At 32.6% G+C, this 24,663-nt stretch overlaps 2 protein-coding genes across 2 annotated transcripts; one reads left to right on the top strand and one right to left on the bottom strand.

Moving 5' to 3' along the window:
- Positions 1 to 2,397: 2,397 nt before the first annotated feature.
- On the top strand, positions 2,398 to 6,709 carry LOC124938488 (monosaccharide-sensing protein 2-like). Its single transcript, XM_047478929.1, has 6 exons — positions 2,398 to 2,680; positions 2,842 to 2,921; positions 3,176 to 3,742; positions 4,902 to 5,791; positions 5,954 to 6,141; positions 6,228 to 6,709. Exons 2-6 carry the CDS (start codon positions 2,843 to 2,845, stop codon positions 6,667 to 6,669), a joined length of 2,166 nt encoding a protein of 721 aa, XP_047334885.1. The 5' UTR covers positions 2,398 to 2,680; position 2,842; the 3' UTR covers positions 6,670 to 6,709.
- Positions 6,710 to 22,155: 15,446 nt separating this feature from the next.
- On the bottom strand, positions 22,156 to 23,702 carry LOC124939856 (U-box domain-containing protein 27-like). The gene has a single exon (XM_047480308.1). It carries the CDS (start codon positions 23,549 to 23,551, stop codon positions 22,304 to 22,306), a length of 1,248 nt encoding a protein of 415 aa, XP_047336264.1. The 5' UTR covers positions 23,552 to 23,702; the 3' UTR covers positions 22,156 to 22,303.
- Positions 23,703 to 24,663: the final 961 nt, after the last annotated feature.

Below are 24,663 nucleotides of genomic sequence, written 5' to 3'. Positions count from 1 at the left end.
GATTTTTATTGTGGGTGATGAAAGTTCGATTAGTTTTTGGGACAACACTTGGTGTGGTGATAAATGTTTGGTAAAGGTTTTCCCCGACCTTGCTTCTATTTCTATTTGTAGAGATGCATCGGTCAAAGATATATTTGAAATTTGATCTAGTGGTTTTGCTAACCGTATTAGATATAAAAGAAGATTGAACTAAGAGGAAATCATGTCCAATGATAGACTTTTGTTCATGGTTAGAAACAAGGGGTTAAACTCGTCTTCATAGGATTATGCGGTGGCGTGATCTGAATAACTTTAATATGACACATTGTTACACTTTGTTCAATAAAGTTAGTCCAATTGATCTTTGTTGAGAAAACTTATGGGAGTCTAAAATGTCTACCAAGATCTTTTTTTGTTAGAGTGTTATTCACGACAGAATTCTCATTGACGATAGATGTATGAGAAAATGAATGATTATTGTGAGTCGTATTGTTACAAAGAGGTTGAGACGGTTTCTCATCTACTTTATATTATCACATTGTTGTAAGTATATGTAATCTTTTGTGAAATTTGACTAGAATATAATAGGTTATGCCAGAAACCGTTAGAGGCTATTGGGAGACATAGATTGAGGTTGGGGTGTTCAATCAGCCGGTTAACCGGTTAACCGGTTATACGGTTCCGGTTAATACCAGTTTTGACTTTTATTTTACAAACCGGTTAACCGGCCGTTAATGATATTAGTTTTACCAGTTCTAGTTCTACCGGTTTTGGTCGGTTCTGGCCGGTTAACCGGGTTTAACTAGGAACCGATAATTCAATTTTTTTAAATTAAGTAATAAACTTATAAAATATTTTTTTTTTTAAATTATTGTTTGCACTTTCCTATTATACTATTTCCATCTTTTCTTGTCTCTATTATAATATATTATATTATTATAATATAATATAATGTATTATATTATAATAATATATTTTATTTATATATTTAGGAATATGTTATAATATATAATTTTATTGTAACAATATAATATATTTTATAGCTATTCTGTTAGGTTTTTATATGATTTTTGAGAAAATTCAAATTCATTATATCGATTAGTTTTTGATCAACCAAGTATAAGCGAATATGATTGAATCCCCTTCTCAACCGATAGAACGGGAAGTGGAATCGGTAAATTATAATTTATAACTTTGTTTTTAGGTGTTTCCGTGTTAGACGTGTTGGAGAGAAAGTTAAAACATGAAGTGAAGGTTAAACTTTGAAGACATCAAGTTTTAATTTGCTCAACTATTTTGATTTTATTAATTTATAATTCCACGTTATCATATGGTTATAAAAACAATTTTACATATTTTAATGAAATTATTTCAATTTGTTTTTGTAAAATTTTATATAGATTATAATGTTTTTTTAAAAATCATTCTATAAAAATTATTTATAAAATAACTAATACAAATTATAAAATATAAAAATATATAATTAAATTATTACCGATTTACCGGTTAAACCGTTAGAAAAATAGGGAAACCGAAAACCGAACCGTTTAACCGGAACCGCTAGAACCGATTAACATATAAACCGTTAAAATGAAACTGGTTAACTATCGATTCGGTTGGGTTACCGGTTTTCCGGTTTTTTTGCACAGCCCTAGATTGGGGCGACTAAAAATGCGAGATTTTAAAGATGAATCTCTATCTTTATAATTTTCTGGTGGACTATTTGGCTGGAAAGAAATCGAATAGCATTTAACAACCAAAGTAGACCGTTAAAGATTATTTAAAATGTCATTATCATGATGATGTCGGAGATTAGATCTGGAAAACTTGTGAATTTATGTGAAAATTTTATTGCTTTTCTTGAAGATATTTGAGTCAATTAATTATTCCACTATATCAAATTTTACTTAACTTTTCTTGTTATGTTTTTATAATTATGTTAAACGATTTTTTTATTAAATGAATCATTTTTAAATAAAAAAAATATCGCAAGTTTATGAGCGTATTTATAACATTTATAAAAGTGATGTAACTTAGATGGTTAGTCTTACATTTATAAGATATATATTACAAATTTAACCATTTTATATGTTTTTTTAATGAATCAGTCCAAGTTTCGAGAACGGGTCAACCTAAAATCAACCACTCGAACACCATTTACACTCATGGGTTTGTGATACGAGGACCCGATAATTTACCCACAAATGTTATTATATATATATTAAATTAAAATAACCCTTCTAAACAACCAAATTTAAAAATAAAGTTAATCAAACTATGTCTTAAAGTTAATGTTATCAACTGTCCAATGACAGTAGTGTTTATATTGGAATTTGCAATATATCACGTGTAATATGATCTGTCCCATTTTACAAATTGTACCAGATGTTTGAGCTGTTTTTTCAATTCCTCTCTCTTTCTCAGAGTATATTACGATTTTGGCAGGCAAAGAGAGATCCAATTTGTTCTCCCTCTCTCTGTTGCCACAGAATCGCATTAAAGAACAAACGTCCACTTCTCTAATCCGCCATAATTATTGGATCAATATATCAAAATTACAGACGAACCCATAACTCCCAATTTCCGAGAACACCTCATAGCCATGTCGGTAGAAGAATCCCACTAATACGGATCACCATAATTTGAGAAAAAAAAAAAGTTGATCGATCGTCGTGTTTGAGCTCAGTAAGCAAAGCACCAGGTAATTAATTAAACCACCTTTACGTGAACAATTATGGATCTTTTTCCTTTTCTTCATGGGGGTGCATAATTAACATTTTCGTCTGTGTTTTAATGATTTGATTACAATATGCATTGCCCTCCAAGTGTTTTTTGAATTGCCTGATCAGATTTTAATTATAGGATGAGAGGGGCTGTTCTTGTGGCCGTTGCCGCTGCCATTGGCAACATGTTGCAAGGATGGGATAATGCCACCATTGCAGGTTACACTCTACCCAATTAATCTCATTGTTCTTCCATTTTTAGATCTGTCTTATAAAGAAAATGTTTCAGATTTGATTTCTACTAATAACACCTTAAGTTGTAAGTTGAAGTGGGTCCAATCCTAAATCAGAATTGGAATTGAAATTGAGGGTCCAATCCTAAATCTATTGTTTGTTTTCATTATATGATTGAATTTAAGTGGTGATTGAATTCTTGATGCCAAATGAATAGATGGGGTTCTATTATTTTGTAGGGTCTTTGCTCTATATCAAGAAGGAATTCAATTTGCAAAGTGAACCAACAATAGAAGGGCTAATAGTAGCCATGTCCCTGATCGGGGCCACGATCATCACAACATTCTCAGGGCCGGTTTCAGATTCATATGGGCGTCGTCCAATGCTTATCATGTCATCAATTCTTTATTTCATTTCTGGTCTTGTAATGCTATGGGCTCCCAATGTCTATACACTTCTTCTGGCAAGATTACTTGATGGATTTGGGATTGGTCTATCGGTTACTCTTGTCCCTGTTTATATATCCGAGACTGCTCCTCCTGAAATAAGAGGACTGTTGAATACACTCCCACAGTTCACAGGTTGTTCTGGTATGTTCTTGTCATACTGTATGGTGTTCATGATGTCTCTCACGGATGCACCCAACTGGAGGTTGATGCTTGGTGTTCTTTTTATTCCTTCACTTCTTTATTTTGTTTTGACAATTTTCTTCCTGCCCGAGTCTCCACGATGGTTAGTTAGTAAAGGTCGGATGGAAGATGCTAAGAAGGTTTTACAGAGACTAAGGGGCATGGAGGACGTTTCAGGTTTTGATTTTTTTCTTTCTATAAACCAGATTCAGATTTCTTTTCCTATTATTAACAGTTTTGAGCTTTATTTTCGGCATACCTGATGGAAATTGCACTTGTAGCTTTAAGTTCTTGTTTGATATATTGTTGTTTACATAATCAAAGTGGTTGATGACTTTGAATGATGAGAAGATTGTTGATGTGATCGTGGGTTATTTGAAAATGAACCCAAATAACTCACATCAAACAAGGCCAAAGATTATGCACTTTATGTCTTAGGACTCAATCAAAGGTGTAGAGTGTATAGAAAGTAAAGTGTACAATCTCCAATGAAGTCCCAGTCATGAATAACTTCTGTGCTATATAATGCAATTTTTTGTAATAAACAAAATGACTTGGCAGCAAGGGCATTGCCATGTCATCGACAGAAAGCAGCTAGCGCAATTCTCTAAATTCTTCATTTTAGTTGTTAGGTTGCCTTCGGTCAATGACACGGTGTTGAGCTGGCACGTCGAGGCAACCTGCAAGAAAGAAGATAAAGAAGTGGCTAGCACAAATTCTCTAATTTCTTCGTTTCATTGTTGTTTGGTTCTGTTTGTTACCATCTGTTTTATGTTGAAGAAAAATGATGTGGCAGCCAGCTCACCGCCACATCCTCATAAGAAAGTCAACAAGAAAGGAAGAACATAAAAGAAGTAGCCAGAGCAAATTCCCTAAATTCTTCCTTTCAATTGTTTGGTTGCCTTTTCTGTAGATGATGTGGCACTCAAGTATTGTTTTCCAAAAAGAAAACGACGTGGCAGCCAGCTCAGTGCACCGTCATCAGACGAAGGCAGCCAGAAAAGAAGATAAAGAGTGCAATTAAATTCTCTTCTACCTTCCCCTAAGTTGTTTGGTTTCTTTTTGTTGATGACGTGGCTCGGAACTGCTACAACATCATTGTTTTCCATCTGTTTAATGTTAAACAAAATGACATGGCAGCCAACTCAGCACCACGTCATCAAACATTAGGCAACCATGATAAAGAAGTTGTATAATTTCATCATTTAAGTTGTTTTCTTGCCTCTCTGTTGATGATCAAACATGGCACTGATCTGTCTTGTATGTCATATTGTCATATTTGAAAAATGTACAACTTTCTGAATACAGAAATATGATATTGGTATTTGATCTTCAGGTGAAATGGCTTTGCTGGTGGAAGGGCTCGGTGTTGGAGGCGAAACCTCGATAGAAGAATACATTATTTCTCCAACAGATGAACTTAACGACAATCAAGACAATGTTACAGAAAAAGATCAAATTAAACTATACGGTTCTGAAGATGGCCATTCATGGGTAGCCAGACCGGCACCTGGCCAAAGCAGCCTAGCCATAGCATCACGTCAAGGAAGTATTCTTCAGAGAGGCAGTTCACTTATCGATCCAGTTGTGACTCTTTTCGGAAGTGTTCACGAGAAGTTACCAGGAACCGGAAGTATGATATTCCCCACTTTCGGCAGCATGTTTAACGTCGCTATTCCTGATCGAAACGATCAGTTAGACGAGGAGAATCCAATAGAAAACCAGAATTCTGACGACGTGGATTCAGAATCGGACGATAACAATCTGCGTTACCCTTTGCTTTCCAATCACGAGACAACAAATGCCGATAAGGAAACGATCCAAACTAGACACGGGAGTAGCCTTTTGCTGATGGGTAACTCCGGAGAGACTGCTAGTGGAATGGATATCGGAGGAGGGTGGCAAATGGCTTATATAAAATCAGAAGAGAGGAAGAAAGACGGAGTCAAGAGGATTTACTTGCACCAAGAGAATGGCCCTGTTTCTCGTCGTGGGTCTCTGTTTTCACTGGCGGGTGGGGAAATATCCACTGAAGGTGAAACTATTCATCATACTTCTGCTTTAGTGAGTCAATCGGTTCTTCGTCTTGATAATAATGTAACCCAAGGAGTTGAGATGGTTCGACCGCCTGAAGCGGTTATCAAAACATCAACTTGGGTTGCTCTTTGTGAACCTGGTGTCAAGCATGCTTTAGTTGTTGGTGTTGGACTCCAAATCCTTCAACAGGTCTGTTTAATCTTACACCCATATTTAAAAATACTTTCTTGATCTGGGTCCAGGTCTATATCAGATGAATTAGATTCAAAATGTGTTTTCAAATGATCCCATATTGTGTATCTGATTTCTGATAACATTATGAATTGTTACATTTTGGTACTTTGTGGGCAGTTTTCTGGAATAAATGGGGTTATGTATTACACTCCTCAAATTCTTGAGCAAGCTGGAGTTGGTGTACTTCTATCCAATTTGGGATTAAGTTCAGAATCGTCGTCTTTACTTATAAGCGCCCTCACAACTTTGTTGATGCTTCCAAGTATAGGCATTGCGATGAGACTCGTAGATGTAGCTGGAAGAAGGTAAAATTCTATACAACAAATTGGATTAAACTTGTTAATTTCAACTAACAAAACCATTGTTCTATCTGCTGTAATATTTTTTTCAGGTGGCTATTGTTGTCTACTATACCAGTATTATTAATTTCACTTATGGTACTAGTTTTCGGGAGTTTAGTTGATCTGGGATCTGTTTTACACGCGATTTTCTCAACCGTAAGCGTGGTTGTCTACTTCTGTTTCTTTGTAATGGGGTTCGGTCCCATTCCAAACATCCTCTGTTCAGAGATATTTCCAACTCGAGTTCGTGGAATTTGCATAGCTATATGCGCCCTTACCTTTTGGATATGTGATATAATTGTAACTTATAGCTTACCGGTTCTACTCAACAGCATTGGTCTTGGAGGTGTGTTTGGAATGTATGCAATCGTTTGTACCATCGCTTGGTTTTTCATTTTCCTAAAGGTTCCAGAAACAAAGGGAATGCCTTTAGAAGTCATCACTGAATTCTTTGCCCTTGGTGCTAAGCAAAATAGCGATGATATCGATTGAAGAATTCTTATAAATAATATATATATTTTTTCTTTCTTTATTTTTCTCTATTATAGGAGGGTTTAAGGATATTATGCTCTTCCTATGGGTGGGAACTTATGGAATATGAACATGTTTCTTTACATTCTTTTCTTATTTGTTGAGCTATATGTGCTCTAATTAATTTTTATTTAGTTTTATTGTTATTCATTTTGGAAAAGAATTAATTGTCTTCTTTTTCTATATTGGAAGGTTGGTTGTATTTTTATCATTTTGTAGTGGATTTTCTTATAAAAGAAAATGAAAAATAGTAAAAAAAATTGAAAATATCAGCTTATTTCAAATTCGTTTTTAATCATATGTCAACTCACTAAATGAGAAAATGAGTAATCAGACAATTTCCATAAAAAATTACACATAATTATCTTCATTTTCACGACCACACTTTGGGAAGACAAACATAGACATTATATAAGTTCGTATAGAAGAAAAATCGTTCTTAATAAAGGCTAAACGACCATTCTTAGAAATGATCTTACTTTTCTAAATGGAAAGTGTTCTTTATCTTACACATCACCATTGAGCTCCAACGAAAGAGTAACTATTAAATGGCTGGTGATGATCGAATCCCAATATGTTTTGGAGTTAGCTTTAGCACCTATAGGGGAGTCCAAAATAATTTCATTACTAACATAATTTGTTCTTATTTATTTTCGCCTATCAATTTAAACATTTTTACATACCCTCTTATTTGATTTCATTACCAACAAAATTGGCTAATGATATGTAACTCTCTATGGACAAATATTGTGATATAGAGTTTGGTTAACCTTATCTTGAGAGTTAGAACGATATTTGATCGTTTAATAGAGTGGAATGTGAAATGAGGAATAGCAAAATATGAGACGAGTAAGAATAAGAAATCTAAACGGTAAATTATGACCTATATTTCAGAAGGAGAATAATTAGAATAAAAGGACCAAAGTAGCAAGAGATAGGAAAATGAGAAAAGAAAATAACCATGAGAGAATAATCAACTTGACAAATATTTTTTTCTACCATTGTAAGCCATAGTTATTGTTATATGTCTGGCTTTTCATTTAATTAATAGTTTGCTGAATTACTCTATGTTATTAATTTGTCAAATCAGCATATAGTCTGTTAGACTATTCTATGGTTAGATAACTTAACCCTAATTATCCCTCATATATTAGCCACCCCTTCAACATACTCCCAAAGATGAAGAAAATGAGTTTTCTAAAGTTAACACAAATTTCAAAAAATATTCTCCGTGAACATCTTCATCTTCCCAACTAGCATCCTCATCATTTGAATGAGATCAACTAATCAAATATTTCCATGTACTAACATTGTATTTCCACACTATCCTTTCTTTAAACACCATGATCCTAGTGTAGAATGGGGACATGTATAGCTCGTTTGATCTTTGAGTATTTGAGTTTTATTTGAGGTTTTGCCCCCAAAACTCATGTTTTATCAAATAAAAAACTCATTTTTAAATCATTATGACCAAATTACCCCAATTAAATATGTCTATCCCCAACCCCTAGTTCTCCATCTCTTTCATTTCCTTCTTCTCGTTTCCATCTCTAGTTCTCCATCTCTTTCAATCTTGTAGTCCTCCCTCTCTTCCATTTTCTACTTCTCTTTAGATAATCATGTAAGGATCCAGGACTACCACGATTTGTGTAAGGCTTCATGATAGTCGTGAATCTTGTAAGAATCTAGGACTATCGCGACTGTCGCGAATCTTGATCGATCTGTCTCCAACATTGAAAAGTATAGATTTTTTCTCACCCTTTATTTCATTTCTCCAAGCTAGTACTTAGAGCCTCCATCGTCGTAGTTAAACGACTGCCATCGCTACGTCCAAACTTGTTGGGTTTTGCCACAGTAAAACTACGGATTTTCTTAAAAATCAAACCCTACTCTCAAATGAAAGAAGTGATTACACTAAGAATGATTGGAATAATCCACAATCAAAAGCTCCCCAACCCCTCTCTCTAGATCAACCAAAGAATAAAAGGAACTATAAAAAACTCTAGATCTGTTCACTCTCTCTTAACCTTACTATGTTAATAGAAAAATACCAAAAAAATGTATTTATACCCTAACCCATTTTCATAACAAAAAACTCTGACCCGTTTACTTACTCAGAAGATAAAACTCACCCGCAATGGTAGGGAACATCTCAACAATTCTCACCATTCCCAGCCATGGGAGAATGTTTCTATAAACATTCATCATCGTGATGATCCTGTCTGAACCATTCCGGCTTTGACACATCATATCTCATGCTTGCCTCTTGGCAAGCCCTTTGTCATCATATCTGACTTATTCTCATCCGTATGCACTTTCTCCAAGTATAACTCCATCTTTTCGAGCACTTCACACATCCAATGGTACCTTCTTTTGATGTGTTTTGAACGTGAATGGAAACTTAGATTCTTGCTCACATGTATAACACTTTGCAAATCACTAAACACCACAAACATGTCTTGTGCTATACCCGTTTCCTTCAATAATTCATTCATCCATCTCATTTCCTTACTACATTTAGTAATAACAATATATTCAGCTTACATAGTAGACAAAGCAACACATTTCTATAGACGAGACTGCCATGATACATCTCATGCTTCAAAGGTAAACAGATACCCTGAAGTTGATCTCAATGTGTCGATATCACCACTCATATCTGAATCAAAAAATCCTTCAACATGTGGCTTTCCAGTACCATAACAAAAAGCATACTTAGAGGTCCCTCGAATATATCTCATTAGCCACTTAATCACTTTTTCTGTGTATCTTACTAGGATTTGAAAGGAAATGACTAACTACTCCAGCTACATGAGCTATATCTGGTTTTGTGTAGATCATTGCATGCATCCGTCTGCCTATTACTGAAGCATATGGAACCTTATACATTTCTTGTCTTTTCTTTTCATCCTTGGGAGACATTGTCTTGTTTATTTTCAAGTGTATAGCTAATGGACAAGAAACTGGCTTTGCCTTGTCCATACATAATCTTTTTATAATCTTCTCATAATATCTCTCTTTAGACAACCATAACCCTTTCTTCACCCGATCACAAATGACCTGCATTCCAAGAAATTGTCTTGCTTGACCCAAGTCTTTCATCTCTAAAGACTTGGCCAAATCCTTTTTCAATTTGGTAATCTTGAGTTTGTCTCTCCAATCATCATGTCATCAACATATAGAAGAAGTATAATAAAATTATTAGAACCAAACTTTTGCACAAAGATACAATGATATGTAAACGTCTTCATGTACCCATGGATGGTCATGAATGACTCAAACTTAAGAAACCACTACATTGGTACTTGCTTTAAACCGTACAGACTTTTGATAAACTTGAAGAACTTGCTTTCAACCTTTCTTATTGTAACCTTCAGGGTGCTCCATATAAACATCTTCATCCAAATCACCGTGGAGAAATGCAGTCTTGACATCAAGCTGTTCAACCTCAAGATCCATACAAACAGCTAGACCTAACATCATCTAGATGGAAATCATCTTCACTACCGGTGAGAAAATCTCATCATAATCAATTCCATGTCTATGGACAAAACCTTTGACAACTAGCTTAGCCTTGTATATTGGCTTGCTATCATCACCTTTTTGCTTGATCTTGTACACCCATTTATTTTGTAATACTTTTTTGTTCTTTAGTCTTTCCACAAGTTCATATGTGCCATTTTCCAGCAATGATTCCATCTCTTCATCCATGACAACTAACCATTCTTCCTTGTGAACATCCTTAAGAGCCTCCTTATAGAATACAAGCTCTCCACAATCAGTTAAAAAGACATACTCTATAGTCGGGTACTTAGAACTTGATCTTTTCTCCTTAGTAGATCTTACAAATACCTCTGTTTGTTGATTCTATAGATGTCCATCTTCTTATTGAACTTCAAAGTCAGCATCGATATTATAACTAAGATCAACTTTTGTATATTTTTTATGGCATACAGCTTGACCCTAAGGAACATCATCATCACTATATGAGTCTGAAGCTACATGTGACCTTGTCTTCTCAACATCACAAGACATATCAAGACTAGGAAGGTCGCATATGCATGCATCAAACTTGTCGGCATCTTCAAAATTCTCAATAGTCTAATCTTCAAGGAATACCACATCTCGGCTTCTCAAACCCTTATTTTCCACTAGGTCATAACAATTGTATTCCCACTTTTCATCATCATAACCAAAAAATATGCATTGTTTGATTTTTGCATCTAGTTTAGACCTCTCATCTTTTGGAACATGCACAAAAGTTTTGCAACAAAAAATACGTAAATAGTCATAATTAACATCTTTACCTGACCAGTCGCTTTCTGCACATTTATTATTCAATGGCTTGGAGGAATAACAATTGATCACATATACTACAGTGCTCATGACTTCATCCCAGATATGCTTAGCTAACATGGAATGGAGAGCATACTCCTCATCTGTTATAACATTGTTCTATTCATCCTCTCTACCACTCCATTTTTTTGTGGAGTCTTGGGTTCAGTCTATTCATGTCGAATACCATGCTCTTTGAAATAATTATCAAATGAGTCTATCTACTTCCCCCCATTATCTGACCGCACCCTCATCAATTTATGTCTATCTCTATTTCAACTAGCTTGTGAAAGGCCTCGAACCTTGCTGCAACCTCATCCTTGGACTTTATAGCATATGCTTAAACCTTCCTAGATGCATCGTCTATGAAGTTTACAAAATAAGAAGCACCACATATGGATTTAATCTTCATAGGACCACATACATCTGTATGGACTAACTCAAGGACATTCTTTTCTAGTTCCACCTTCGACTTGTTGAAGGAGACTTTGTTCTGCTTACCCTTCAAGCAATGCACACAACTTTCAAGATGAGCATCTTTGAGATTCGGCAACTCATTCCTCTTGATCAAAACATTCAGCCATTTTTCATTAATGTGACCTAATCTCTTGTGCCATAACTCACATGATGACTCCATCTCGACAGAATATGCTGCATCATAGACAATTTTCAAATTTGTCTTATATAAGGAACAACATTTCTTAACTCGTGCAACAACAAAGGAACCCTTGCTTAGCTTCAATGCTCCACCACTAAAAACATTATGGTAGCCTCCATCATCGAGCTTACATGTGAAATCAAATTCATTCTCAAATTAGTAACATGTCTTACATCTCTCAATGAAAAGAAACAACTCATGTTTGTGTCGATTTTAACATCACCAAGACCAACTATCTTAGACACACCACTGTTACCCATGCGAACCTCACCATAATCACCAACTTTGTAGGACTGGAAGTAACCTTTGTATGGAGTAATATGGAATGAGGAACCCGTGTCAACAATTCATGTTGTTTCATTTGAAGACGTGCTAAGACATGAGTCTTGACATTTATAAGCATATGTTAGTTCACCATCTGAAGCATAAGCATAAGCAAATGTATCTACACTATGTTCTTTCTTTTCTCTAAGCTTCACCGTACCCTTTGTTTTATCATTTTTAAATTTCCAGCACTCATTTTTTCAATGACCCATTTTTCCACACTAAGACAAGCACCATCCTTCTTTAGAGCTCTAGACTTGCTTCTAGACTTACTCTTACTCGAACCACTTTTATTATCCTTTGATCTTTCTCTATCGATCACAAACATATCAAACTTAGAAGGTTTATCCCCCTTTCAATTCTCCTCATCAAGTAAGGAACTTGTGACAAATGTCATGTTGACTTTACCATTTGGTATTGAGTTACTGAGAGTGATAATAAGTGTCTCCCAACTTATAGGCAAAGAGCCAGGGACTAAAAGTTCTTGCACCTCATCATTAAAGTTTATCTTCATACTACTCAACTAATTAGGCCCATTAGAGTTTCTACTAACACCAGAGTGATCCTTGTTGCCTTTTTGAATTTCATGTGCTACCTTAATGATTCTCGAGGAGGGATTACCATCTATTGGTGTTAGAAAGAAATGATCTAGTAGGATTGATATTGTTATCATAGATTATCCTAGCATCAGAGGGATCTCTCCATTTCTTATTTCCATCTTGGTCCAAGTTTGGAAATCGATGTACGTTCTTATGATGATAGTATCGGATGTAACATTGGAGTATACATACTCTTTTTGTAAGAGCTTTCTGATGGGCATTGAGTCTATAAATTCTCTTAAATGTAAAACATTTTTGTTGTCCGTCATAAGAATAGCCCAGAATTCTTCTATTGTTGGGCATATAGACCTTTCACCGAGGAAGTAAGCTCGTTTAACAAGGTTCTATCTTCGCTGCATTTCTATTATGAAGGTGGAGTTTACTTTGAAGTTTATGAACCTCATAATGAGGATGAGGCCATAAGATCGATAATTCCATTCATTAGCGTGAAATTTATTGATCTAGGGGACTAGAGTGACATTGATCAGCATGGACATCGCTGGTGACTGTGATTATAGAAGAGGGAAGTATTGCAATTGTAAAAACAAGAGAAAATGCATATGAAAATAACATGACTTATAGTATAAACATCTTATAAGAATTTTATATACTTGCTTTATGGAACTCCAATTTTATATAGTTCAAAATTTTGGGGTTCATAGTTTGGTAGTTGATTATACTACTATTTTCTAACTTTTCTCGTTATATAACAGTGGTAAAACTAAAGCTGCTCTTCAGGGGGAGCGAGTCCTGCTGTAGTAGGTAGAGGTGACAGAACATCCACTCTCTTCTTCTCCATGTTGACGTCGGTACTTATCCATGATCTGGTCTAGATAATCCTTTTTGTCCTTTGGGATACCCATTTTATTGCATCATTCCACAACTTTAGATAGTATGCATAGTCATTGTGGTCAATAGGCATGTCTCTGGAAACCACACAATCACGATAGGGAGGCATGCAGTCTCGTCCAAATTTCTTAAAAAACTCACTAGTGTAGTAAGAAATGATCCACTCGAGACCCATAAGCATAATTACGGGTTAATCATCCATTAGATAGACCATCTTCTTAATACCATACCATGGTAGAAGTTAGTGTATGGAATCATTATTATGGATTGGTATTTCTGGCTTGGCACACATGATGTGTCGGCATTGAACTACGGCACACATCAATTTTTTATGTTTTAAAAAACTAAAGAGAATTTTTAAACTAAACAGAATTCTATCTTACAGAACAGATATTCTTATTCAAATTTTTGAGCAATATTTTCATTTTGAAAATCTTTTTATTTATATAATGAATACTAATTATTTTAATAAATTGGATTGGTTAATACGAGTTGATTTTTTGTTACGATAAATTGATGAAACAATAGCAAGTCCAATGGCTGCTTCAGCGGCTGCAATAGCTATAATAAAAATGGAAACACTGGGAACCGAGGGAGGTATACACTCCATCTTTTCCAAGAGTCATATGTAGAGAATAATGGGAGCCCTTCTTTTGTTGAGATATTAGGTGAAGTAGGATTCATTTAAACCTAGAAATGTTTTAACTATGATAATTCTAATGGGATCCTTATTTCCTCCCTTGAGGTGGTAAGCCACTTCCAATACCTAGAAATGTTTCACCTGGTTTGGTTTGGAATTTCTCCTCAATGTCGCTAAGATCGCATCCTGACGGATATATCAAACCCAAAGGGGGATCGATTATGGGTTCCTAGTTTTTCCTCACGCAACATCTCTCGGTCACATACCAGTATAATCGGTCTTCACATAATTCATAGAAGTACATAGTTCTGATCTGGTACTTCTTCACTTAGTCCTGGGTGATATACTCGTTTGATTCTTAGCAATTATTAGGATAGAGCCTAGGTACTTTTTGGGTGATGGACCCGGTAAGGTAGATTATTATGAAGGTTCTTAATGTTATAAATAAATATTTATATAGCCAATGATTCATTTATTTATAAAATAAATTCCCTAGCAGAGTCGTCAAAAAGTTGTAACCCCTGGAAAGATCCCCTTTCGAGGTATCCCCATAGCTTAGCATGTGTCGGACGACATGTGGCAATACTTGAGAATTCTAAGATGGGTCGAGGTTCAATGCGTTTCAACCTTGGTTTACATGCCAAACATCTTTTTAAAACGAAATATTATTTTAAAAGATTTTGAAAGTACTTGGGAGCTTTTGAAATTAATTATGTAAAAATAATTAATTTTATTCAAATTTTAATAATCTAGGAATTTGCAATAATCAAATAATTATTTGATTGAAATCCAGTTTTAAATTAATTAAATATGATTAATTTAAGAAAATATTATTTATTTGAAGACAGAGTCGTCAATAATTTTAGAAAATTTAGTAAAATGTACATGTATAAACGTACTTTATACTAGAGTTTCCATAAGGGGTTCGTTATTTGGTTATGCTCGGGAAAAGGCTTTCGCGTTATATCCTCCGCGCCCGTTGAAAATTGTTTTATTTTTAAAGTAAAAGTTTGGCTATCAAAAGTTTTATTTATAACATTTATTTCCTTAAATTAGTAGCCCGGGGTCTTAAACAAGGATAAGTTTAGACTACATAAATAATTGTACAAAATTATTTAGAATGGCGTATCTGCGATTGCGTTTATATAAGATTGAGTATAACACTTGAAAAATATCATAAAAGTATTAGAATTTAAAAATAAATACCAAACGGGGCCTTAGCCAAAATATTTATTGGAAAATATCCTAAACATATTTTGAAATCATTTTCTGACATTTCAGAATTATTTAAAAATGGATTGGGTTATAAAATTACAAAAATAATTTTGGATTTTGAAAAGTGGAACCAAATAGCCTTAGGACTAGAGTCCTAGGGCTTGGATCCATTATTACCGGTCTAGGATCAGATGGGCTCGGTCTGGATCAAGGGTGGTCTGGAACGGGGCTTGGGACACTCGGTTAGAGGACTAGAGGGTTCGCCCCAGGGTTTGGGAGGCTCGGTCCCGAACTCGGATTATTTAGTCATAGATTTAGGAGTCTTGGTCCCGAATCTAATTTTCTCTATCGTGGATCTTGGGAGTCTCGGTCCCAGGTCAGACCTCTTAGTCTTAGGTGAAAATCCTCAATCAGATTTCTCGGTTCTTGCTCAAGAACACTGGTCATTGGGCTCAGTCCTACTCAAGAACATCAGACTTAGGTCTCGGTCTTAGGTCAATTTTCTCGGTTCTTGGTCTTAATTAGGATCAAGGATTATCGGTCCCGCTTCTCTATCCTCGGTCCTATAGGACTCAGTACTAACTCAAGAACATTAGTCGTGGGTCTTAGTCATAGGTCAACTTTCTCGGTTCTTGGTCTCAGTCAGGACCGAGGATTCTCGGTCCTACTTCTTGGTCCTCGGTCCTACAGGATTCGGTCCAAGGGGATCAAGTGTTCTTCATTTGGTATGAAGATTGTATACTTGTAACTTTTGATACAGATCATAAAAATATGATTTGTAAGGTGCAAACAAGTCATATGGATGTAGGGATCATAATCATAATCCTAGAATCGATCAATCAAGCTCTAAGATGATCAATTTCTCAACCCGATTTCTAAGGCATGATTTGGGAACTTTTGATTTAGGCCATCTCATTGTCTAATTCTTGTTTCAACACCTTTCAAATGATATTTATTATCGAACACAACCAAAATAAGAACATTAATCAAACTTTGTAACAACTTTTAAAACTGAAATTCAAACTAATTTAAAAAAAAAATCAGTTGTATCAAACATGATCGAAATGTTTGGAAAACATCCTAAAATGTTTACAAACATGTTAGAAAGCTAATTGAATTAAAATTCAAACTTAAAAGCTAAAAAACATGAAATTCAAAATTTCTAGATTTTTAAATCAAATTTAGGTTTATTTGATTAAGGTTGAATTGATGAAATTTCTTTCATCAGAAAACTTAGAAAACATCTAAGGATTGATTTCGACTATAGAAAAAAACGACATTGAGTCCTAAGTAAGATTAACCCAATTGAACATGGACAAATACAATTTTGAATCCTAATTTGAATTATAGATAATCTAGAAGCTTACTAGTGATTGGAGAACACTTCAATGATTTGTAAGAAGCTTTCCCAATCCCTAGATCGAAGCTTAGATCGTCGGAACAATTTCTTTAAAAAGAAAGTCGTCGGAGTTCTTTGAAATTCTTCAAGCAGGCTGTAATATTAGGATTTTGTTCGATGGATTGGAAGAATAACACCTAAGGACTATTTATACCCAAACTAGGTCGGTTTCATAGTCGAATTCAACTTCGATTTTGATTCTGAAGTTCTTCTCCGTTTCTATTTTATCTTTGGCAGCCTAGATCTAGGGTAGCTTTTGAATTCAAACCTTAGGGGTAATGATGGCGAGGTAGAAACGTGCATGTTGGTGAAAGAATTGAGGGATAAGATTGACAAACGAAAGAGTCAGGATTTCTAGAAGGATCGTCGGCGTCGATCGCGAGCCTCCAATGTTTGTCTTGTCGATCAGGAAAGACGAACGAAACGACGTTGTTTCATTTAATTTGAAACGCGTCGTCGCGTTCCGTCAACGATCGGGTGTTTGGGCTAACGAGGTTAGTGTCCCGTTAGTTGATTTATTGTGGATCCGGGCGCACATTTCCTTGGTTACAACCGAATGCGTGGAACGTTTCTAGGTGCTGGATGAAAATCCGACACTCATCCGATGGATGAAATCTCTGTTACAACCAATTCTCTTATTTTCGGCCACACTAGATTATCAATTTTTATTTTTAATAAAATGGTTATTTGAAATCGATTTTAACCATTTTATTGTGTTTTTATTCACCAAATTAATACACAAAAATATTTTTGACAACATAATAAAAAATATGTTCATTTATTTTATTTTTGGGTATTTTTGAGTATTATGCGGTATTTATTTAATTATTTTGAAGTCATAAATTATACATAATTTACGTTTAAAATCATAATTAAATTATTTCAACCCCTTTTTAGATTTAATTTGGGTAAAATAAATACAATGTTTTAATCTCAAATTATAATTTTTTTAATTAGAGTTTAATTATCACAATAATTAGTCTTAATTTATTCTTTTCGGTTATTTATAATTTAAAATTTTAAAATATTATTTTAATATAATTATAAATTAAGGTAGGTGAAATTTGTATGCTTTTATTTATATATATATATATATAATAATAATAATAATAATAATAAAATAATTAATAGTATTATATTTTGATATATTTTAAATAGTTAATAAATATTTATTATTTTATTTTATCTTATTAATGTAATTATATTTTATCTTATTTTTAAATAAAAATAATAATTAATTTTATTTACAAAAAATGTAATTATATCATTTAAAAAATATATTATTAAATAAAAAGTTCAATAAAATAATTTTAAAAGATTGAAAAACAAAATAATAAAAATATTTATATTTAATATATATATATATATATATATATATATTAAGGAGAAATTTTAAAATTATGTGCAAAGTACAAGAGAACAAATAGCAACCAAATACCTCTTGGTCATATATGTAGACAATATTAATCTCTTTAGTATTTGTCTATTCATTTTCATTAATCATTGATATCCTAATTTTTCTTTCATAATGGATGTGACTATAAGCTTTTCACATTTCCTTTCCGATTTCAATTTGTTTGTTCTCATTTCAATATTGTGCTAAAAAACATATTTATATTATATTGTGGCTGAGCTCAAAATAATATCTCCATAGAGGATCCAACAAGGATTCCTTCTTCGAAAACTTTAACATCTTGGATCATGACCAACCGACTTTATATAAGTAAAAGATTCTTCATAATTTAAGATTTTGAGTAAGTTTAATTCTCAACTAAAACGCTTTGTTTGAAGTAGAGTTAATAATAACAAGTTGTTGAGCTAACATTCTAAGGTTCAATTTAGGTACATAAATCGTTCAAAAAACTTTGATTAAGAAACTAATAATAATGAAAATCATTATTTAAGAGAAAGTAAAAGAAAAAAAGATCGAAGGAGAAGAAAAAAGGGAGGTTCCACACTTCCACTAGTAGTGCTGCGAGAACAATTTTGCCAACTTTTGTCATTGCCAACGATTCACTTACCAATCTGCTTTCCTCCCTAAAAAGATAAAAACTTCAAATCATTCAATTCTATATATATATGAAGAAAGGGAAGAGGATAAAAGTTGTCCAATCACATCAACCATTAGGCTTAGTTTGTTTCCAACTTCAACCTATTAGAACCCTTCTTAACTTTTAACCTAATAGTGCTTAAACATTTCTTAATACTTCGTTTTAGTGGATCAAACAAGGCCTTAAAGCAATCACACTTTTCATAATTATCTTAATTTGTCACTAATTAGTGATTTAGTGATTGACAACACTTAGGTATAGTTTGTATAAATTACTTAACACCGCAATTATGACCTCTCACTTTAATTTAAGGCGATAAATCTCTTTTCATTTGAGCTAACTAGTGGGTAAGAAAATAATTTATGTAAAAAAATTAAATTAGACTTACCACCTATGTTTTTATTTAATATTTATAATAACTATTTTTAAACAAAATTAAAGTATATTAATGCAAGTATTTTGTTTGTTTTGCTTCAAATAACTCTTTTAAGTTGTTTCCAATAAGATGATTATGGTGTGTGATGTAGGAAGTTTGGTAATGGACAATATTGGAGTGGTCAAACCCCTATATCTTTTCCACTTTTGAAAGTGATTTATTTTGTTGGTTGAGATTCCAATTCCTTTCATAACTTTTTCTCTTTATTAATTATGTTAGAAAGACCACCAAATTAAATAATGAATATGGAATAATTAGGGGATTCATAATCTAATCTTTTCTAGGATTTTTAAGTTAAACTAAGATATTTATTTATTTATTTTTAAATAAAATTGATGTTTATACTAAATGTTTAACTATCGGTCTCCAAGTTTGAGGTCTCTTAAACGGATTTTTTCATTTTACTTTGTATATATTTTAAGTTAAATTAAAGAAATATAATAACTTTATATCATAAAATAATAAAAACTATTTAAATATCATGTTAATATATATTATAACATCAATTTAACATGAACAATAACATAAATATTGTTCATATATAGTCATCTAGTTATTATAAACAAGTTTACTCCGTTAAATAATTGAAGTGTCAAGAGCGCTTCCTAAGAGATAAGTGGTTTTAAGAGACCAAAGATGATTTATTTTATTCTTACTTAAAACGTTTTAAATGAATGTGGAATTCATGATTATGGGGTGTTATGTTAGACACATATAAACAAAAATTAAAACATTTTTTTTTATTATAAACAAGCTTATTTAAAGTTCACTATAAATTTAGAAGAAGTGATATTTGTATGTTGCTTATGCATATGATTTTAATATATAAAGCAAAAGAAGATTTGACCATGAAGAAAAAGGGGGTGATGAGAATAAAAGGTAAAGCATTTCATATATTGCGGCATAATTTCTTTAAATGTTGCCCCCATGCACCTATTTTCCGGGATCACTTTTCAGCCTTTCTTTTATTATCTAATTTTAGTTTGTATTGAACAAAAAATAAAAAATAAAAAATAAAAATATTGTTTTCAGAAATAAATATAAAATGATTTAGAATCGCAAGTTAATTTTTCAAGTTTTATTCTCACTAAGAAACAAGAAGTCTTGCAGTCATACTAAATAATAGAATATTATCAAACAAAATATAAATAAAAGAGATAGAAAATTAAGTTAACTATTTAATATGGAGAATACTTCATTTGTGAAATGATATTTTGATCCAATTCAACTATATTTTTTTATCAAATAAAAATACATATTCTGAAATAAATGAGATAGATCAAATTATATATATCTGATTTAAAATAAAATTATTTACAAAAATAAAAAATAAGAAAATCATTTATTAACCAATTTTATAAAATGTATTGTTAACTAATACAAAATAATGTGGAGGGACATAACAAATTAAACATTATTATATTATCTCAAATGAAAAAAAAATGTCAAAAATAATAATATAGTACAGTTACAAAATTACAAAAATAATCCTAATAAAAATATTCTAGCAAACAAAAGTAGGAAACAGTTAACATGATATGAATTTATAGTACACTAATTAAACATTATTTAATCGAATTTAAAATTGTTCAAGTGTTTTTGCACTATTTGTTCTATTTATTGTTGTAAACATTATTTTAATAATTAAAAAAATAAAAATAAATAAGATGAACTACTCAGATCTGATTTAAAATAAATAATTTTAAAGAATTCTTGAACCTAGAGTGTATATATTTGATACTAAATTGAGATATTGGAAGTTAAGTCGTCGTCGTGGATAGTTGAATCATCTTAAAAAAAATAAATCGGATCGTAGTGGTCACAACTATTAGAATGAAATTTTCACTAATAAATCTCCATCACGGATGGATATTAAGCATTTGAGCTTTCCTTCTTAGTTTATGAACAAATGTTCCCTAGACACAAATAAATTGCTAGATATATTGATTTAGATTTCAGAAATGTGTATACATTTTTTAACCCCTATATGTTTGAATTTATATTAACTTGAGACATAATACATTACAAGATATGAAAATGTGTAGTTTTAAATTAATTTTTAACATTCCAATATTTAATGCAACACCCTTATTTTTAATACAAATTCCTTATCAATGAGTCATGCCACAACTAAGATTTTATTTAGAACACTATTTTCAAATAATAATCTCACTAATCTGATTATTTTCCTCTCAAATATAAGTTAGATATTTATTAGCTAGTACCATTAACTATAACTCAATTAATAATAATAAAAGAAAGATATGCGTTTCATTTCATGTATTGCATCAAAAGCCACATTTTTTGTTTTGTTTTATGTACTTGTAATAATGAGTCAAATTACTTATTTATCTTTTAAAATTATCTATACATAATATATAAAATTCCTTAATCTAAATTTTCATTAATTTTTTTTAAGTCTTCAATACATACATTGTTTCATTACCATAAACAAAGCTTTGTTACAAGAAAATAAAATATATATTTTTTCTAATAAATGTTACATTACATAAAATACCACAAATAATAAGTATTATTCTTAAATCTTAAATGTATGAAGGGATAAAAATGATTCGCAGTTTCGATATGAATTCTTTTGTTAGGAACGGTTTTTCCCCGAAACTGAACAAGGGATGAGACATAGATTTTGTCTTCGTTCTGATGTTACCCCAAATATTAAATAGTATAATTAAATATATATCATTACTATTATATTTATTTATTTTTTATATAATTTTTTGAATTTTTTATTTTGTAAAGAACAATGGTATAGCGGTGTCCCGCTTCGATTTGTCGATTTCTAGAAACCGAACAAAGCTTTGGTAGTAAAATGTGAGAGGTGATATACATTCCTATTTGTTGCCCCCATTACCTACATGAATTAACTCAATTTCTCATCATTGGAATAGAAAGAAAAAACATATAAGACTAATTGGGTATTTTTATTGAAATGAATATTTATGGTATAATAATGTTAACAAAATTGATTTACACTTTGATTTGATCTATCTATATTTTTGCATAGATAAATTTGTTAATTGAATGTAGTAAAGTAATGTACCAATCAAAAACTACTCACTATAGTTCTTTCAAAACGGCATTATATGCGTCGTCTTCGTCTCATAACTCGATAAACACGACCCCTTCGATTTAACCCTAAATATTTTTAACAAATCGCTCGCCATTTGTCTCACCGCGGGCGAACAATTACTCTGCATCAATAACAACATCTTCGTACCTCCATTACCACTCGTCACTATCTCCTGCGCCACCGCGTCTCTAAAAACGCAACACAAACTCCACAATATCGTCACCGCGTGCTCCGTCGCCGTCGTCGACACCTTCAAAATCTTTTTCAACAAACCGATCAGACATTCTCCATTAAACCCGCAAATCTCCGATCTCCCTTCCTTCGTAGTCGACGCCATTTCTAGTAACTTCAACACCTTTTCTGTGGCACTCATCCTTAGATTTGTCTCGTTCAACATTTTGCTTAACGTTTGGACTGCTCCGAGTTTGATTAGTTTCAATTTAGCTCGTTTCGGTATGGATATACAAATCAAACATGATAAACCGCTATCAATTGCTTCTGGATCGGACTCGCATGTTGCTAATCGAAAAAGCTCTGATAGTAAATCGTTGTTATTCGCAAAGTAAAGTTTTGATTCAGCGTCTAATGATAATAGTTCCATTACCTTCGCTGCTGCAATTCTCGAAGACAAGTTTCCTTTCTGCAATAGAAATAGAGTTGATAAACTGACTTTATCTCTTTTCTCCAGTAAATATTTATCTAACTTTTCTCTACTTCTTTCGCCAATATCTTCACTCAACACAAGCTGAAGAAGCATTACCGATTCTTCAAGCGAACATAAATTAGCCGCCACGTCGAGATTCGCATTATCAGCTCCGATTCCGATAAGAAACTGACAGAACCCATCAATTGACGCAAGTAACTTCCTATTTTGACCTGAAACTAGCGCGAACGACAGAAGTTTCGATATTTGACCGGAGCAATCCATAGAAGAAAGAAGAATTTGTCCAGCGATCTGAGAAGCTTGGCTGGTGGTGAGAACAGAAGACGAGGAAGAAGTTTGGAGTGTTGAATCTGACCAGATCTGGATGAGGCGTTGGAGAGTGTGATTTGGAACAAATTCTTTTGTAGCTAGAAGTTGCATGGTAGCTGGACATGTGTTGTTTCCGCCGTCCAGCCATCTTTGGATGCTAGTACGATCGTAGGTTACTCCGGTGGTGAGACTTACCGGCGATTTCATTACTTCTAGCGAGATCGGGCAACGGAAAAAGGTGGGGATTGTGATGAACAAGTCATCTCTCCTCATATCGGTTCTGTAGAGAGAGAATGTTAGAGAGTGGAGAGAGAGAGAGGGGTTGAAGAAGAAAGGGGGAGAATAGGGAAGATGCTTTTTGAAGATAAATGGGTCAAAGGTTTAGTGACATCAAGGTGGTTACTTTTGGAGGCACCACTTTCTCTCTCTCTTGTTTTTTGCTTTATGCTATTTGGGAAGAAGAACAAGTATTTAAAAACGGTAACAAATTTCAAATTAAATGCTTTAACTTTTATAAGATATTTAAATTCATCTTTTAAGTTTGTTCGTCTTCAATTTAAGACTCCAATTATCAATACTAAAAGTTCAAATTATATAATCCTATTTAGTAAAATATTTTAACTTATTCATAATGTTTAATAAGAAGTCTTTCTCTTCCAAATATCATATATATTTCTAACACAATAAGAACTAGTTCATATTTGAGTGATAAGACATAGAAACGATAATTTTTGGATCTGCTCTCCCAAAGATAATGGCTCACTTGTTGTCTCATAAGAGAGAAGAGAGGAAAAAGAAAATTAAATATTAAAATAAAATGTTATATACATAATTTTTTTGAGTTTAGAAATTAGGGTTTAAGGTTTAAGGTTTAGGGTTTAAAATTTAGAATTTAGGGTTTATTTCATATATATAATTTTTTATTTGTCTAATTTATCAAAATTACGTCGTTTTGATAGATGAGACAGTAAGGGACAGCTTCACTTGGGACAACGGATCCTTTCCCAACGAACAAGGCTTAAGTTAGCGTAAACGACAATAATCGAGTTAAAAATCAAATATCACAAACTTAGATTTTTTTTTAAAAAAAAACTCTTTTAAATCTAAGTTTGTGTTTAAGTTTTAGGCTCGAATGTGTGATTGAGTGTAGATAATAAAAAATAAAATAATTATAATGTAAAATTATTGGTCAAATTTTTTTTGTCAGACCCACTAACTACAAATCCAGCAATCAAACATCTTATATGATCAAATTTATTTACATATTTTTATTAGCAAGAGAAATCTTACATAACAAATATTTAAAATACAAACATTTTTATTTTATTTGTTTAGTATATATTTCACTAATTCAACACTTTAAATTCTATAATATTCAACATGCA

Source organism: Impatiens glandulifera, chromosome 5 (assembly GCF_907164915.1).
Source record: "Impatiens glandulifera chromosome 5, dImpGla2.1, whole genome shotgun sequence".
NCBI lineage: Eukaryota > Viridiplantae > Streptophyta > Magnoliopsida > Ericales > Balsaminaceae > Impatiens > Impatiens glandulifera.
This window is presented reverse-complemented; position numbering and strand designations above follow the sequence as displayed.

What these genes read in the sequence shown, in the direction of transcription:
- LOC124939856 (XM_047480308.1), bottom strand. Translation starts at nt 23,551, where the DNA reads ATGAGGAGAGATGACTTGTTCATCACAATCCCCACCTTTTTCCGTTGC.
- LOC124938488 (XM_047478929.1), top strand. Translation starts at nt 2,843, where the DNA reads ATGAGAGGGGCTGTTCTTGTGGCCGTTGCCGCTGCCATTGGCAACATG. An exon ending in GGGCATGGAGGACGTTTCAG is followed by an intron (nt 3,743 to 4,901) that starts GTTTTGATTTTT and finishes TTTGATCTTCAG; the next exon opens with GTGAAATGGCTTTGCTGGTG. An exon ending in GTAGATGTAGCTGGAAGAAG is followed by an intron (nt 6,142 to 6,227) that starts GTAAAATTCTAT and finishes TATTTTTTTCAG; the next exon opens with GTGGCTATTGTTGTCTACTA.